The sequence below is a fragment of the Kwoniella mangroviensis genome, assembly GCF_000507465.2.
Source record: "Kwoniella mangroviensis CBS 8507 chromosome 1 map unlocalized Ctg01, whole genome shotgun sequence".
NCBI lineage: Eukaryota > Fungi > Basidiomycota > Tremellomycetes > Tremellales > Cryptococcaceae > Kwoniella > Kwoniella mangrovensis.
Genome location: NW_027062533.1, coordinates 2653976 through 2671445, shown reverse-complemented (window position 1 = coordinate 2671445; position 17470 = coordinate 2653976). Strand labels below are relative to the sequence as shown.

The window sequence follows — 17470 nt, the reverse complement described above, 5'->3', positions numbered from 1 at the left end:
TCATCTAGTATCTGTTATAGATCAACATACAGGGTTATGCATGTATCTTGTATCGAAAGGATATTTCAAAGCGTATTGCTGCTCATGCATGATGACTAAGATTGCACCGTATATCAATCGACTTCACGGACGAATAAGGACGAAGTGATCGATATCATGAATCATGTGCGATCTCAATGCATATATGATTTGTATGTATTTGAAGATTATGACTGATGGAAAGCGAGAGAGAAATTACACATTTTGAATGCTTGAGTATATATAATGCTAGAAAGAAAATCCGTAAACTGTATGATTGGTCTGACTCTATTGACAATGTTCATTTATTTTATCTAAAGAGATAGAAGAGAATAAATATGTATCTGAGATATGAAGTGATTTATGGAAGAAGATGATGACAGAATTGGGAAGATTCGTATGACCGATCATTCAGCGATAGTGGACGAGCTCGATGGGATGATCTGTTTCTCGTGGATAGCTAAATATCATTCAAACAAACATTGGTCATTAGTGATTTGTGTTCGTATTTATTTTTAGTAAGGGGAAACTCACTATTGAAATGATGGAAAGCTCTATGACTCAACTCTCCCTCTTCTTCATGTTCATGTTCATGTTCCTGTTCTTCAACGGCAGCTTTCTTTTTCTGTTCCCAAAGCATTTTCAATTCCTTGACTCTCTGATGTCTATCTTTCTCAGCATCATATTGTAAATGTCTCTTCAAGACAATTCTCTCCCATACACTTAGATGTCTTGGGTGGACGGCAATACCGTGATATTCATTCGCTCTACCTTCTCTAACAAATGCCCAATACCTATCTTGTTCTCTGAGATCCAATCCTGTCGTATCGGGGATGAACAACAATGTGACGATCACACCGGCTATACCGAATGGCCATACTATCCAGAATCGAGTTCGAGTATCGACATAGTTGTAGATTACTGCTGGAAGCAATGCACCGACTTTACCTGATGCGGCGGATAGACCGTGGGCGGTAGCTCGGACTGAAACGGGGAATACCTCGGCGGCGAGTAGGAAGGTAGTGCAGTTAGGACCGAATTGCTGGAAGAATGAGGAAAGATAATAGATAGTTTGGAATCCTCGGATGTGTTGAGGGGTAGAGAGTTCTTTGTACCAGACTAAGCAAAATGATATGTTAGCATGATCCTCGGGGTGATAAGATACCGTGTAAATGTATAAAACAGCGAACATTACGTCAAAGTAGAATACTTCACTTACTAGCAGCGATTAAGAATAGCACACCATCGCCTAAGAACCCGATAATCTGCATTCTCTTTCTTCCATAGAACTTATGATCGATAAACAACGCAGCGAGGTAATATCCAACGAGTGAAACACCGATATTGACCAAGTTCCAATTCCAAGTCGTAACGACATTACCTGCACTGGAAGGTGAGATGATATTGATAAAAGTGGATGCGAACAATTTGTTTCCGTAAAACAAGAAGTCGTTGAAAAGCCATCCCATGGTGGTACCGATCAATCTCCCTGCGAAATGGGTAGAAACCAACTTGAGGGAATGAAGATCATATCCTGATTGATTGACTCTTGAGTTCTTCTTTGATTTTTTCAGAGCGGCGGAGGAATATTTCTTCTTGTAGAATCGGAAATAAGCTAACCAGAGTGTCATAACTGCCATTATACCGAAGGAGACTCGGAAGGTCCATTGGGCAGAGACGGCAGAATAAGGTGGATTGGCAGAATGGTGGAAGATCAATAAGAGGATGATCAAAATTCCTTGGTTGAATAGTTGACCCCAACCTAGAATAAACAAAAGGTTTGAATCAGCGTTGTAAAACCGTTTACCGATGGATATTCAAGATTTTACCCACCTTGCATCAAGAATGCCAAGACGACATTCCTACCTCTATGCAATTTATCATCCTTCTGTGACCCAGCGACGGATTTCGATTCCATTGCCGTGGTAGATGTCATGGGGTATTCACCACCTGAACGAAAGACAGATCAGTATTTACCGTCGCATCGACAGACAGTCGTGTACTCACCGACACCAATACCGTAGAAGAATTGGGAGAAACCATAACAGATGACCCAACCTTCAAGGGAAGTACCCCAAGATGCAGTGAGCATGACGAGACCAACTATAATGAGGTAAACCAAATATCAGCATTAGATTTCTGCCAAGAAGGAAGACGGTCCACTTACTTGTCATTACCAAAGCATCTTGTACCAAACCTGCTTTCCTACCTATCCAGTCACCTTCGATACCCACTAAGATCTGACCGAGGATGATACCGATGATTTGAAGGTAATCAACCTATATATGGAGATTAGCATGATTGTCTATATGTGATATTGTTCGAAGAATCAAAAAGGAAATGAGTACTCACCGCAGCGACCCAATTTGAATCACAGATTTCATGAGTTTTCCAACACAATGGCCAAACTGCTTTATACAATGCCCCCAAATTACCTATCGAGAACAAAGTATAACCCTCTGTGAACAAACCGAATCCACCCATGACGTATTTCTTGGTGTAGACCGATAAAGGTGATAAAGGGTCTTTCTTGAACATGCTCCATACATGTCGGACTTCTCTCATCACCTCTGTATGATTTTGAGTGTGAACCCATGATCGTCTTTCTGAACCTGGTAAATCTGCCTATAGACGTCAAGAATACCTAAATCAGCTGGAGGCTTGATATCGTAGTGAGAGTGTACGATAGACTTACCCAATAGACACCATCTTTGTAGGAATCTTCTGGAGCCAAATCATGATACAGCGGATGATCCATATTGAACCTTTCCTTCTTCAGCGCATGGTCAATCTTCTCTGGATCAGGACCTCCCGAACTATATCGTCGAGATTTATCGTTGGAGTCAGGTGAGGGAGGATCGAGCGAAGAGAATGTTTGACCTTCGATATTAGGGTTGTTATTGTGTATCCTTGGAGAACCGGATAAAGACAGCACAGCTGGAGAAGGGGCATTGGAATCGGGAGCGATCATGGGAGTCTGCTGATCCTCACCCCGAAGGATGAATGAGAGAGCCATGGTGAATGGTTATGTTGGATAGGCGAGAGTTCAAATGGCAAAGTTGGGTTTTGATGATTTTGTGTTAAAAGAGTTGGAGCAAGACGAGACGAGATGAAGCGACGTTTTGAAGATATTCTTCAACTACGTCACCCAGCCGTACGAGTAAGTTCGTCGTTCCTTTGACTTGTAGAACCGTGGGCACAGAGCAGCTGGTGTGGTCTCTTGTCCAGATATAGAATCTGACGTCGTCAAAGTGGTGGAGTCGCGATGAACGTGCTTTATATCAAGTACCAACTGCAAGATCGCAAAATCAAATTTTCTGGACCACTAGAGTGGAGGTTTGTTCTTGAACCTTTGAACCTTGTTAGGTGAGTTAAGATTTGCTGAGATCTATTTTAAGCAGCGAGAGTGGTCGTGTGAGCGATGAGGTGACTTGGTCTTGGTCGTGTGAGCCAAGATTATGGTCGTGTGAGTGGATGAAATGAACGAAGAAAGAGATATATAGTGGTGGTGATGAACGTGCATGCATTTTTTTTTTCGCTTTTACTTTTGTATGTATGTATGTTATGGCTTGGCTTGGCTTGTCGGTAGTGCTGTCACTCGTACTACTAGCTAGGTGGAGCATGACATGACAGATGTAACGGAATCCGGGGTAACAGTGGAATGGACCAGTCAGAATTGAGGATCGACATGGATTTCATGAACGTGCGTGAAAAATTGATTGAATTGGACCGGTTTACCCATCCTTTGGATTCCCTGTCCCTTTCCCTTTCCCCTTTCCGATTCAGGAACGAGATGAACGGATGCGGCTAACCGAGAAGAGAACGGCTCCACGTGGAGAGCACTGACCATCTGACGTAACGTAACAGTCAATTGCATCAATAAATGCATGTTAATGATAAAATAGTCAACGAATAGTGACAGACAGATACAGTCACAATGACAGACGGAGGGACAGACTAATGACCACAATAGTTCAAGGGTGATGAAGTAAAATCAAGTTTATACAAGTGTAAACATTAGAAACGAGATGTGTGGTCTCTCCTAAACCGGCGAGTGGTGATTAAATCATGGGATCCCTCCTAGGTATAGGTATTACTGAATATCTATATAATATCTTGATCTACGAATCTACGGAAACACGGACGTCTCTTTCCTTCCTCCATTCACTCTTGATCTCTTACCAGAACCCCTTCTTGAAATGAATTACCTCGTACCCTTCCCACATAGCTGCTATAGCCAAAATACCAGTAATAGGTCCATAAAGCGATAAAACATCTTTCAATCCTTGTCCATATCCGGACCATGAGATTGGGATCCAACTCCAAATTGTTCTCTTTCCTTTCTTATCCTTATTCTCCTCATTATCAATCGACCTGATTTGTCCTTCTCCCTCTACCCTCGTCCATCCGAATTGGCTTATAAACCGCCTAGTCAAGAACCAATCCCCCAAAGCAGCCAGGATATAAGGTTGAGCCTCTATCAACATCGTGATGAAATGAGGTAACGTCAACGCATCTTTCTTCCCAGCTATAGGTGAGAATATCAATCCCCAAGTCATCGCTCTTACACCAGCCATGAGGATCCCACTGGTCGGTACAATCATAGAGGGTAATGTGATACATCCGAATGAACCGATAGTGAGATTAATTAGGAATGTCCATCCTGCTGCTTTGAGGACATGTCCATCATCGTATGCTGCCTTCACCCAACGTCCAACTTGATATCTATCCAAATCTTTGTTGGTGGAATCGAGTACTTTTTGTTGTATTTCGGGGTATCTGTATGTGATTGCTACACCTTAAGGCCAGGGACCAGTACCCCGCTTGGAGGATGAAATGGTCTGACATTACGTCGGATAATCTCAATACCGGTGGAATAGTGACGGTGGATCGAGTTGTAGGTTGTTTGAAGGAGGAGAGAAGTGTTGTGGTATAGGTTTGACATGGTCAAAACACCTTGAATGAAAGAATGCAAGTCGATTGGATCGGAATGGATTTATCGGTGACTTAGATATGAGGTATTGGTGTATCGGTATGTTGATATCGCATGTATCCGTGAGTAGGTTGATAATTCGAGAGCAAACGACAATGCAATGAATTATTCATTGATATGTGTTAGAGATTGATTCATGCTTGCGGTCATGCCGCCTGATTGACGGATGCGTTGCTGGACCTAAGGACGGAGAACCGGTCGTGGTGGAATCGGAGGGTACACGGACAATATATGGCCCACTACTTAGCCGTCCTTCGTTGCCCCGACGGTATGAGCTGATTGCGACTGGAACCCTACTCCGCATGGTCTCTGTTCATACTTTATAATTTGGACAAATAGAATCCATATGGACTCGCAGCACAGATTACTTATGCTCTCTCCGCCAGAACTCTACCAAATGAGGATACACAAGTATTGGAGAGGATGGGGAAGTTTTGGACCGGCGAATAGATGGGTGATTACCTACGTAGGAGAGTATATACTGGATATAAATAAATGTGGTTGAACGAAATACCCAGATTTTATAAGGAAAATGACGTATCTATCGGGAGGGATTTTGAATTTTATTATGATCGTAAAGGACGTAATTTATGGGGTATCAACATGAATGATGGGTATTGTTATTATACGCTGAAACCGAAAAGTTTCTCTTGAACAGTGGAAAAACCCTGGATAGTCGAGAGAGACAGAGGGTCCTGAGGTGCCGCTTTGGGATGTGGTTTCACTGAGGGTTGTGCCATATGAGGGATGACGGATCACGAGGTTGGGGGTGGTATGAGGACATGGAAGAGAGATACTATGCTTCTTTTCGGAATTCTACGAACGAAATAAATTAGCATGGGTTTCAAACTTCCATTCAAAGATAGATGGTGACTAGATAAGAATACTCACCGACCAACACCGAATAGATCTGATTAAACGCCATGTAAATCTCTTCTCTCACTTTAGCACCTGTCAAGACGATTTTACCAGATACGAAGATAAGAAGTACAACTTTGGGTTTCATCATTCTGTAGATAAGACCTGGGAAGAGCTGTAAGGTTTATTGCACTTCAGTCAGTAGCGGTTACACATGATGCAAATTCCCTTTCCAATCATCCCTTCAGAGGAGACCAGCGTTCTCCTCCACCCTCCATTCTCTCCTTCTCTTCTTTCCCAGCCACCGGAGTAGATAGTGCGAGAGATTACTCACCTCCGGTTCATAACTACTGAAAGCACCATGACTAAATGCCAATCCTTCCAACCTGATAGGGAACTTCACATCACAACTTCCAACGATATTCTGAATCTTGAATTCAGCGAACTTCGCATCGAATCCCAACTTCTGAATTATCCTCGCGTATTTCCTCGAAGCCAATCTCGAATCGTCCTCGGATTTCGCACCTGTCACTACCATTTTTCCCGAAGCGAAGATCAGAGCAGTCGTTTTGGGATCTCGGATTCGCATGACGACGGCGGCGAAACGCTGATGTGGTAAAAGTTTGAGGATGTAGATTGGTTGAAAGAGTAGGGATGGGAGACAAGGAGGAGAGGACGATAATGAACAGTCAGCTCTGATTCAGAGTGATGTACAAGATAAACAAAAGGAAGAGTTTGGTTTGATTAAGTTTGATGATTGGGATATCCCTTCTAACTCACCTTTGGATTGTATTCCGCATTTCTAGCATGCAAAGCTATAGTCTTTAAATCCAAACGACATTCCAAATTTACAGTTGCGACTATATTCCTGTGATCAAAAGGACAACAAGTTGTTCAGCGTCCGTCATGATAAGAGAATCAATGGACACATGCAGAACCAAACAACTGTCTGAAAGTGATTGAGGAGTATATGGGTCAGGATGATCAACCTGATTCCCCAAATTATCCCTTCCATCCTACCGTCATATTCCTAATCCAATAGACGATAAACATCACAATATACACCAATCTGATATCTAGAAAGGATATAATACCCACTGTAAGGTCGGTACCAACCCCTGCACAGAGGTTATCTCCGGTACACTCGAGATAGCCTTATTCGGTACCCTGCTCAACACTTCACCTTCACCATCTAACCTCTCGTCGTCCTTCAGTGGTTCAGATGCTTTGTTGAGGGCCGATGAAGATGAGGAAGATGCGGTGGGAAGAGCTAGGCCTGACATTGTGGAAATGTGAGATTGGTGGGTGGCGAGAAAGAAAGAAAGGGTTGGTTGGGTTGGGTTGGTTGGGTTGATACGCGTTTAATGTTTCTAGGTTGAATTGGCGACACTTTAATGATCTTGAGATACTGATGTGTGGGTTTGTCTGATCTGTCTATGCGTTATGAGATGTATAATTGACTGAAGTCTTCTTGTATTGTGTCGTAATTATAGATATGATAAAAGTAAAGTGATAAGTCAGTGAATGGAAGAGTCGTTTTTGTATGGTGTTGTTTTCAACCGGGGGGAATGAGTTGAGAAGGGGATTAGGGGGGAATCCCTTTATATACTTTTCCAATCGGAACAACCCGGTCGGATGTGGCACTTTTCTTTTTCCTCTCTCACTTTAATTCGATGGTCATGGGGATTATAAATAAGCTTACTTGTTCTCAAGCATAGATTATACTTGAATGATAAGCGGAAGGAGTCTTCATTGTGGTGACTGCTAACAGTAGATGAGCAATTGCAATACTATAGAAGAGAATGAGGTCAAGCTCGATCATCAAGTCACACTGTAATCTTAGCCTGTTGAATCCATAAGGGATAGACCTCTTCGGAGGGAATGACTTTCCTCTTGATCGCTTATTCTGTCCAAGGGGATTGACGGATGGGGATGACCCCAGAGTTAGACCTGTATAGATTTAGTCAGGATTAGCTGAATTGAATGACGCCGCGATGTAGTGTAGTATTTGCATGATCTAAATGGCATTTTGTGAACTAAACCTAAGTTGCAGTTGTAAATGGGTGAGCAATCACCAAAATTAACAAAGACAGTCGATCGACCGGATTATTTCCTTCTCTTTTAGGTGATGTTAGCCTACGATCTTGACTTCCTCACTTTCTAACACTCCATTTGACAGATACACCAAGTGTGTGAAGTGACCATGAGTTGGCGAACCAGCTTAAAGGATAAAAGCAGAAATTGCGAAGCCAGTCGCATGAATGCAATGGAGCGGTCTTTGCTTCGGTCATTATGGTTATCATCTCATGAGTCTAGTATGAACATGCAGACACACTCACAAAGTTTAATACTGTGTAGTCGATTGGTCTATTCGCTAATTGTTTGAGTTATTTTTTAAAGAGAAAAAGAAATCCGAATCCTAATAATATCGTTGTCCTGTTGCTTTATCTTCGTGGTTCTGCTCTATCTTCAGCACTTTGAGAGCTATGAGTACGTCAAGCTCGAATCGTGATATTCTCTGCAGTTAACTCTAGTTTTAATTGAACTATCTCTACTTCTGGAAACAAACTCAACAAAATCACCTGACAACTGCTTGTTATCCATTTAGAAATCCAGTATTGAATCATTCAATCGAATCCGTAACAAGGATATTTGTACCCAAAGTCGCATTACATTACAATATGCATGAATAGAGCAGTCGCCCCTTTCGAAATGTACGGACAAAATGTGGACCTTCTTGTATGGCATGCGAAATCGTGTGTGTTCTTCGATGATCGAAAAGAGTTTTTAGTTATCTTTCAGTATCCGCCACTCAGGACGCCTATCTGCGACTCGCGGTAACTACATGCTGAAATTGAAGCACGTCTAAGTGATAAGTGAAATAATGTAGGTGTAATTGTTTATTCAGAAATATATTGCTCGTACGATGAAGTGAGGTCTCAAGACAGAAAAGGTATGGTACACCATTCAACCGGTGTGCAGCTCATATAGGCTAATTGGACATCCAGTCGTTGGAAAGCTCACATGTGACACCTGTACAACATAACGCTGTAACCAATTCAATCTGGTAAGTTATCTTGCAGGCTTCAGAATGACAAAGTCCAAGCATCGTCGCTCGTAGGCAGTAAATTAGTAAACAATTCGTTTACTAGTTTATTCCTTGCCCAGTAAGATGAAAACGGTTTCAAGTTGAATAAAAATCAAAAACCGACATTGTTATCGATATCCGATGATTACAGTAGGTTGGAATGTGCGTTATATGATCTCCCAAAATGCATAAAAAATCCCATTTCAACATATATAATATAAATACATAGGATTTTTTTCTACATTCACCCATCTACCCGTGAGATAAATGTTAGTTTACTCATCGGGAACGACGATCTCACCATCGTGGATAGCATCGATGATGTCGTGAGGTGGTTTACCGTCGACGGTACATCCCACTGATTGAGCGGTACCGAGGATCTCTAATACACCGCCGGTGAGGGATTTGGCGAATGACTTGTGGGCCATTTTTCGGGCGATCTATACAGGATTAAGTAAAAATAAGAAAAAGATCAGCGAAAAGTTCGGCAACATGGTAGAACCGAATTGGATGACGGGTAAATCGACAAAAGTGAATAATGAATGATTGAGAGGGCAGAAGACATGACCAATGCTGGTAGTACAGTCATCGATGATCGAGTTTAATCTTGATGGAGGGAAAATATAGGAAAGAAAGAAAGAAAATCTTCTCGCTATCGATCAAAGACCTTTATACTCACATCGTAGATTTGGTCAAGAGGGACGTTACCAGAGTGTTTGATGTTCTTCTCCTTCTTTCGGTCTCTAGGGGGTTCTTTGAGGGCTTTGATGACGAGGGAGGAAGCGGATGGGACGACGGAGACGGTAGCTTGTCTGTGACGTGAAAAGGTGGATAGTCGAACGAAATATAAAATAAGGATATGTAGGGAATATCGGAGATCGCATATTACGTTGTTACAGGTTGCAGGTAAGGATATTGAGAAGGAAGACAAGAGATTCAGATCATCAGCGTTTGGAAGATAACAGCGAAATAAGTTATATATAAAAATCAGACTGACCTGTTTTGGATGGTCAATTGACAAGTGACTCGGAGACCTTTCCAGTCAGAGGTGGCCTTGGCGATATCTTCACCGACCTTCTTTGGGGACTATATATAGGTGATAACAGCGTCAGTGTCGTTCTACAGATAGACAACTTCCTCTCATAATCGCATGTCCTCCTCCCCCGGCACCGAATTCTGTCGTTTTTTACCATCTCATTCTGCTCCGAGCAATAGCACTTGACCATCATATCTCGAACGAAGGAAAATCCTAACAAGTACATCCCAGCTCCTGTTCCCTGCTATACGTCTTCGTCTACCCCCTCCATCATATTCCATCTATCCTGATAAGATCCCCATCTTTCCCGTATTTCATCCCATAGACCCGAACCACGTATCCCATCTCCCAATCTACCATTCCATATGAAGAGTCCACTTACCAAACCAAGAGGACCGATCTTGGGAGCCAAAGCGGAAGAGGCACCGACTTCACCACCGGTAGCTCTGAGGTAGATGATCTATTTTTCCGTTGTCCAAGAATAACAAATCCGATTCCAACGTCCAACGTCCAGCGTGATGTGGTAAATCGAATGAAAGAGCAGAGGGACGCGAGGATGACGAGGGGACGATTGAGCATATGAGTGAAGATAAAGGTCAAATTTGATAGATCAGCATTCATTCCTATATCCCCTTGTTTCATACCACTGCTCCATTGAAACTCTACACACCTTAACCTCGGATGGGTCGAACTTGGGAGGCATCTCGTCGGTTTTTTAGTTGGGTAAGGGTGAAGGTAAGATAAAATAAAAGTTTTCAAGGATGAGGAGGACGTCTCTGCAGCCAGTGCTTGTAAAATGTTCAATCCGTGACTGAGCCTGCACGATGGTCAGCGGAGGAGAGGGTGAAGGTGAGACTGGAGCAGCGAGCGACGGAATCAAATTCCAAGTACCAGAAGACTGGACTGCATAGTGAGAGTGGCACCACCACAGCGGCGGGAAAGAAAAGGAGTGGGATATCGGCGATAAGCAAAGGCCGATACGCTCGGGTTCTCGACACATGGGACCATCTCTCCTCCGCACCCTGTAATGATGGTTGTTACCATCCATACCCATAAGCAGGTATAGCAGGATGGTTACTGACTTGTCGATACAATGCATACAGGTATCGCTCTTACATCATCCTACAAAGTACCGCGACAATGGACTTCACCGCATTTTGTCAAGTTATACTATTTTCAACGTCGACAGTGGGATCCCCCTCAGACTGGTCTTGGAGATGTATACATACGATTGAATGATCCAGAGATAGCTCAATCCAGGCAAAGCCAATAAGCTGATAGCATCGAAGATGCATCTGCATCGATATCAAGATAGATATCAATGTGGTGTGATTCGCAGTAGCTAGCTATAGGTCAGATTGCAACACTAGGAAGGAATACACGAAATTAGCAATCGCATCCTGATGGAGATCCTCGTTACCTTGTAAACATTCATAACGTCTCACGATCAGAGGTCCTCATCAAAATCATTTCTGGATGTAGATTGAGATTGCAGATAATTTACGGTTGCTCACTCATGACCTCACTGAGCTTGACGACAGCATTCACCACGAGATAGCTCATTCCTACTGATCTTGACCTGGGGTTTCTAACCATCTTCAGCTCTCAGACCATCTCTCCTTACCTGTGATCCAAGATACTGAAATATCATAGATTTCAAGGAACGCCATGATCGGATATATCCAAAGTTTCATTTTATATGCAAAGTGCAGGCGAACTCGTATTTCGACACCTCGTTCTTCTGCTCTTCTACACCCATTAATACAGAAAGGGAATGAATGCATCCCATCATCAACGTATCGACGTAACCCTAACCCTACACAGACTCGCGATAATCTTCCCACCAAATAACCAATTAGCCACGAGCACCAATCGGTTTCTAATGAGTAATTTATCGGTATCGTCGGAGAGAGAGGCTATAGATTTGTACAGTAGAATGTCAGTATCATAATACTGACGACCTTGAGTTGATATGAGCAAAGAGAATTCATGACTCACGTGTTGTGTTTCTTCCAGGTGGATCGTCCAGGTTGGTGATTGTGTTTTGAACCCTTGCCCAAACCTCTGTTCTTCTTTCCTTCGGCGGTGAGACCTCTGGATTCTCGGTGTTTGTGGACGGGGTTGACGATCCAGTTGATTCGGGCGTCTCGTCGGATGGCTTTGTGGGAGGGGCTAAACAGGGCGAACGGAAATGATCAGTATGGATGCTAGTCGAGGGAATAATGGAATGCAACACTCACTCGACAAGGATAACTTCGTAGTATTTGTAAACACCATCTTGGTTAACCCAGTAAGAGTTGAGACTAGATGGTGAACAGAGAATTAGCATAATGTCCTGGTTTGTATATTCCAGTTCCCCCGTTCATTGGTTCTGTAATGGCAATTTTGTTCCCCAATTCAATCCCTATAAGATATGTCGATGTCGTCTCATCCTTCATAGACCCATCATCCGCACTGCCCTTATCATTCCTTCCATATTTAACACGATTATAACCCATGTCTCAGAGTTCACCGAAATGACAATGACAATGATCGTGACATTTCTCTCTTGATACCCTCCACTATTCTTCTCTTCCATTCTCACTTGTTCCCAAATCATCTATCTGTCCCCTGAACCCTATCGTCCTCATACCCAAACATCGCATCACGAGAGGAGAATTCTACTCACACTCTCAAGTTACCACATCTTCGTCCAACTCTCTCCTCAGCAGTTGATCTAAGACCTCTTTGGTATTTCAAGTGGTTGACACCTTGTCTAACGGGTTTACCGTAGGTGGCACCCTTGGGTACGGGCTTCTTCCTGTTACCCTTTCTAACTCTGACTCGGTAGATCAAGTAACCTTGCTTGGCCTTGTATCCCAATCTTCTGGCCTTGTCTGGTCTAGAAGGTCTAGAAGCTCTGTGGATGACGGCGAGCTGTCTGTATTCCCAACATCTAACTCGAGAGACGAATTGTAAGACGTCGGATTGCTTCTTGGTGTAGAGCTCGGCAAGGTACTTGTAGGCACCCATCTAAAGTACACGATTGTCGCTGTCAGCTTGATACGCACGCTGCAGGTGACCAATGACTCACTTTCAATGATGACCTTTTTGGTTAGACTTGAAGGATAAGGAAGAAGGACCCAGAAGAGTTGAAGGTTTTTTGATGAAATTGTGGTGGATCGCACAGAGAGCAGCTAGGGTGACGAGAGCCAGCAACAGTAGCAGACACAACACACCACCATACCACCATACACCATTCGTCAACTGCAAAAAAACTTGTAGAGCCACGGAATCAAATAAGCTACAGTGAGGACAACAAATCTCCGTCGACTACATACGGGTTCATGAACAGTGTGGCACCTTCTATGGTGAGGTCTTTCTCTCCCGTCGGCGTTAACGCACCATCTTAAGCGAACACTCCGCGGTCTTCAACGTGATGGTCCTCGACCGCTCTCTTAGATATGGTGCCCCGGTTTTATCGATGGCATCATCTGCTCGTGATCAGTTGATGTTTGTGATGTTTTTGATCCGGTCGAATCCGAGGCCGACAAGACGCACTCGCTCTCACCTCACCCGTCAGTCATGAGTAGTCTGATGTGGACGATGTGATTGATATTGTCAGCCGAGTCAAGGCAAAAACATGCGCATATCATCTGGAGACGGACGGATCATCCATTGAACAGACATAACAGGCTTCCATTACTCGCTTTTGCCTCTCTTCCATCTCATCCATCAAAATGACCTTTGGATCAAGATCCAAACTGGCCTTACGACGAGGTATCTCCCTCTCTTCTCGACCTTCTACATCCCCCATCGTCAGATCCAGCCGATTCATCCGATACAACTCCTCTTCTACTGTACCTCCCCAAGCGCCTCTTCCCAGATCGACCAGCCTCTCAACAGCATGGTACGCCCTCTCCCTAGCTCTCTTCGCAGGAGCAGGCTATCTTATAGGTAATGTCGGTGTACTACCTCCATCAACCTCATTGGTCGACTCGAGCTTCGCCATCGCCCATCAATTGGCTAATCAACCGAGGTACGGAAGTCACAAAGATTACCAGGATGCAATCAAAGAGTTGACCGAGTACTTCAAAGCCAAGGGAAAAGAAGATAAAGTATCGACGGATGATGATGATCTTAGATCTCACGGTATAAGCGATTGGTCTTATCATCCCGCTAAGAAACCCACCGTGGTAGTTTGGGTCGAATCCACAGAGGAAGTTCAACATGTAGTGAAAATCGCTCAGAGATATAAAGTACCGATTACTCCTTTCTCGGGTGGTACTTCGCTAGAAGGTCATTTTAGTAGTGTGAGTGGTACGACATTCTTGCTATTCAGTCATCCAAAGTTGACTTGATGTATTATATTATGATATAGCCATTCGGCGGAATATCCCTCGATGTCTCATTCATGGACAAGGTTCTCAAAGTATCCGAATCAGACGGGGATGTAGTTGTACAACCTGGAGTGAAGTGGGAAGACCTAAATGCCTATCTTGCCAAAGAGAATATGCCATTGTTCTTCCCCTTGGATCCTGGACCAGGAGCTACGATCGGTGGAATGGTAGGAACGGGGTGCTCGGGGACTAATGCAGTTAGGTATGGAACTGCCAAAGCGGAATGGTTCTTGAATCTGGTAAGTGCGAATCTTCTTCAATCACGTCAATCCGCCATTTAACAAGAATCCGATCCGGATATAGACCGTCGTCCTACCTTCTGGAGAAGTAATCAAAACCCGTCAACGAGCACGTAAATCCGCTGCAGGATGGGATACGACCAAGTTGTTTGTCGGAGCAGAAGGTACTTTGGGTATCGTTACCGAAGCGACATTGAGATTGGCTCCGCTCTTACCAACCAAATGCGCTGTGGTAAATTTCCCAGGGGTAGAAGAAGCTGTCCAAGCAGCTACAGAAGTGTAAGCGGAACTATTGAGATGGCGAGTGTCTTCTGAGCAAAATGTACTGATCAAATAGCTTTTCAACTTTCGTACTGTCGTAGGGTTAATGCAGGATTTCCCGTTCAATGTGTAGAGTATCTCGATTCGAGGACGATAGACGCTATCAACAAAGGTGGAATGGTCAAGAAAGCTTATCCTACTGCCGATACTTTGTTCTTCAAATTCCAAGGGTGAGTAACTCCTGTATGTTATATATGGGTACACCTTCTAGTGAGTAAGGCGAAGAGCTGATTCCGACTTGTAGGTCGGATTCTGCCATGTCAGAGATATCTAAGAACGTCTTATCGGTAGTGAAGAAACACGGTGGGAAAAATTTCGAATTCTCCAAAAACGATGAAGAAGCTAGGAGTTTATGGGAAGGTAGAAAAGCTGCACTGTGGAGTGTTTTGGCTCTGAAAGATGGTGCGAAGGTTTGGACGACTGATGTTTGGTGAGTTTTCTTCTTCGATGACTCAATCTCTGCTAGAGTTTTTACTGTATCTAATTGGATGGGATATCTCGAAACTAATATCACATAAATATGTATATATATATATACTGATCTATGTTTTGTTTCACCTAGCGTGCCAATATCGAGATTACCTAGATTAGTGAGAGAGACAGCGGAAGATTTCGAAAAGAGGGGTATCACTGCTTGTCATTTCGGGTGAGTTCCAGATATCCTCTAGAACCCCTCGAATCGGTCGAACGAAATTCGTCATTTTGATTCTATCATGTTCTTTTTGAGAGCTGACGTTGATGGTCTGTATGCAGCCACGTAGGAGACGGTAACGTCCATTCGCTCGCACTCTTCACCAACGATGAGGAATTAGCTGTCGTTGAACATGCAGTACACGATATGGTCGAAAGGGCCATTAGGCTAGATGGAACATGTACAGGTGAACATGGTGTTGGAATCGGTAAGATCGGATATTTACCCCTGGAGTTGGGCGATGGGACTGTTAATTTGATGGAGACTGTTAAAAGGACTTGTGAGTTTGGGTTCTGTTGAATAGTTTTTCGATTCTCAACTCTTCCTAGAATGAAGCTGGAAGAAATTCTCTTTAGAAGGATTTTTGGATAGAACGGTCGAACCAACTGAAATCCTTGTAAAAGCTACCTGTGTTGTGTGACCATCTTGCTAATGACTGTGGGTTCTGTGTTTATTGTAGTGGATCCGCATAACCTACTCAACCCCGGAAAGGTGAGTGTCTGGTATAGTCTGTCTGCATTCCCTCTAGAGTTGAGTCCTAACCTTATCTCTTGTTTTTTGAACAGATTTACCCAAATATCAAACCTCAGCACCAGTAACATTTAGACATATCACCTTGCGCATGCACATACTTGACTATCCGATGGTGAACCAAAGATGAGATCTGAATGACAAAAATCCCCACCGAGTCAAATCAGAACATGACGCTTTAGTGGGTCAGTGCGTTATACTGTGCAATATTGCACAGTGTGATGAAAATAACATTCTTTTTCCTTTTTCCCCTCTTTCCCTCTTTCCTTCTTCTTTGCTCAATTCTCCACTTGGATCATTCATCCGATCTAATCGATCACACAATCAATACTGACGGGGCATCAATACAGTACATACTGCCTACTTACTCACAACGATGACAAACCGATATACCGACAAGAGCGGGAAAGAATACCTATATCGTGAAGGATTTCAAGATACTAAGAAAGATCTGGTCATCATCAGCTCAGATGGGATTGCGTTTCGTGTCGATTCTGACCTCTTGAGATATTCTAGGTGAATGATATACATTACATTCAACTGTGTTTCTCGTCTGTCCCTGCTGAACGACTCTTGCACTTACTGCATTCTACGATAGTCCCATTTTCAGATCGATGTTCTCCACTTGCAATTTTAAGACTGACAATCACCTCTTTCTCGATCACTCAGCCAAAGGACTTGCGGTATACCTCTTATCTCTCAGCAACCTACCTCCTAATACGGCTGAGATCACTTGGGAAAGCTTCAAAGAAGCCTTAGAACTGTGTATGTTGTACGACACCAGTTCAATTGGTATCAAGATCCTTCATCAAACCCAACCAATCGGTAGATTCGGTCACGAAAGATATCAAGAGATGTTCATCTTCGCAGCGAAATTTAATGATATCCTCACAGGCTGCAGGCTGCTTTCGTCTGCGGTTCCGGCTTACTACTGTACTAAGAACGGTTACAACAGTCACGATCCCAAGTATCAGCTGTGGAGACCGAGCGGATGGCCAAAAGAAGTCATAGTTAAACTTCCTCCCGACTGGATCTGGGCTTACATGCGAGCGCACATGGATTCCAGCGTCCAAACAACCTCCTATCATTCATACTGGACTGATATTGCAGTGAGATTTATGAAGTTATTGCTTCCCGTGAGTAATTGACTCTGAAATCGCATAATGTAAAAGACGAGTCCAACTAATATTCGAGACGATATATTCCAGTAAATCATTCCCTCTTATATGTAGAGCGGAGCTGTGTTATGTCGTGTTGCAGTGGCGATTCATATCAGCAAGGCTACAATCATCGACACCTGACAAGATACTGTATGC

The 17470-nt window shown here is 43.4% G+C and overlaps 6 protein-coding genes across 6 annotated transcripts; 1 reads left to right on the top strand and 5 right to left on the bottom strand.

The window, feature by feature from the left end:
* Positions 1-425: 425 nt before the first annotated feature.
* Positions 426-3034, bottom strand: I203_100976 (uncharacterized protein; the record flags this gene model as incomplete). The annotated part of the gene is made up of 8 exons (XM_019145937.1): positions 426-478; positions 553-1137; positions 1238-1780; positions 1852-1968; positions 2026-2121; positions 2186-2297; positions 2371-2643; positions 2714-3034. 8 exons carry the CDS (start codon positions 3032-3034, stop codon positions 426-428), a joined length of 2100 nt encoding a protein of 699 aa, XP_019004496.1.
* A 1162-nt stretch (positions 3035-4196) lies between these two features.
* Positions 4197-4963, bottom strand: I203_100975 (uncharacterized protein; the record flags this gene model as incomplete). Its single annotated transcript, XM_065516777.1, has 2 exons — positions 4197-4718; positions 4817-4963. 2 exons carry the CDS (start codon positions 4961-4963, stop codon positions 4197-4199), a joined length of 669 nt encoding a protein of 222 aa, XP_065373595.1.
* Positions 4964-5807: 844 nt separating this feature from the next.
* On the bottom strand, positions 5808-7152 carry I203_100974 (TATA-box-binding protein; the record flags this gene model as incomplete). Its single annotated transcript, XM_065516776.1, has 5 exons — positions 5808-5827; positions 5903-6044; positions 6204-6476; positions 6650-6737; positions 6968-7152. 5 exons carry the CDS (start codon positions 7150-7152, stop codon positions 5808-5810), a joined length of 708 nt encoding a protein of 235 aa, XP_065373594.1.
* A 2080-nt stretch (positions 7153-9232) lies between these two features.
* I203_100973 (60S ribosomal protein uL11) lies at positions 9233-10696 on the bottom strand (the record flags this gene model as incomplete). The annotated part of the gene is made up of 5 exons (XM_019145935.1): positions 9233-9397; positions 9637-9769; positions 9955-10043; positions 10376-10453; positions 10664-10696. The coding sequence occupies 5 exons, from the start codon at positions 10694-10696 to the stop codon at positions 9233-9235; spliced, it is 498 nt and encodes a 165-aa protein (XP_019004494.1).
* Positions 10697-11884: 1188 nt separating this feature from the next.
* Positions 11885-13005, bottom strand: I203_100972 (60S ribosomal protein eL15; the record flags this gene model as incomplete). Its single annotated transcript, XM_019145934.2, has 4 exons — positions 11885-11909; positions 11992-12165; positions 12234-12296; positions 12662-13005. The coding sequence occupies 4 exons, from the start codon at positions 13003-13005 to the stop codon at positions 11885-11887; spliced, it is 606 nt and encodes a 201-aa protein (XP_019004493.2).
* A 707-nt stretch (positions 13006-13712) lies between these two features.
* Positions 13713-16222, top strand: I203_100971 (uncharacterized protein; the record flags this gene model as incomplete). The annotated part of the gene is made up of 9 exons (XM_019145933.2): positions 13713-14285; positions 14354-14611; positions 14676-14890; positions 14974-15102; positions 15177-15362; positions 15495-15578; positions 15686-15903; positions 16084-16115; positions 16190-16222. 9 exons carry the CDS (start codon positions 13713-13715, stop codon positions 16220-16222), a joined length of 1728 nt encoding a protein of 575 aa, XP_019004492.2.
* Positions 16223-17470: the final 1248 nt, after the last annotated feature.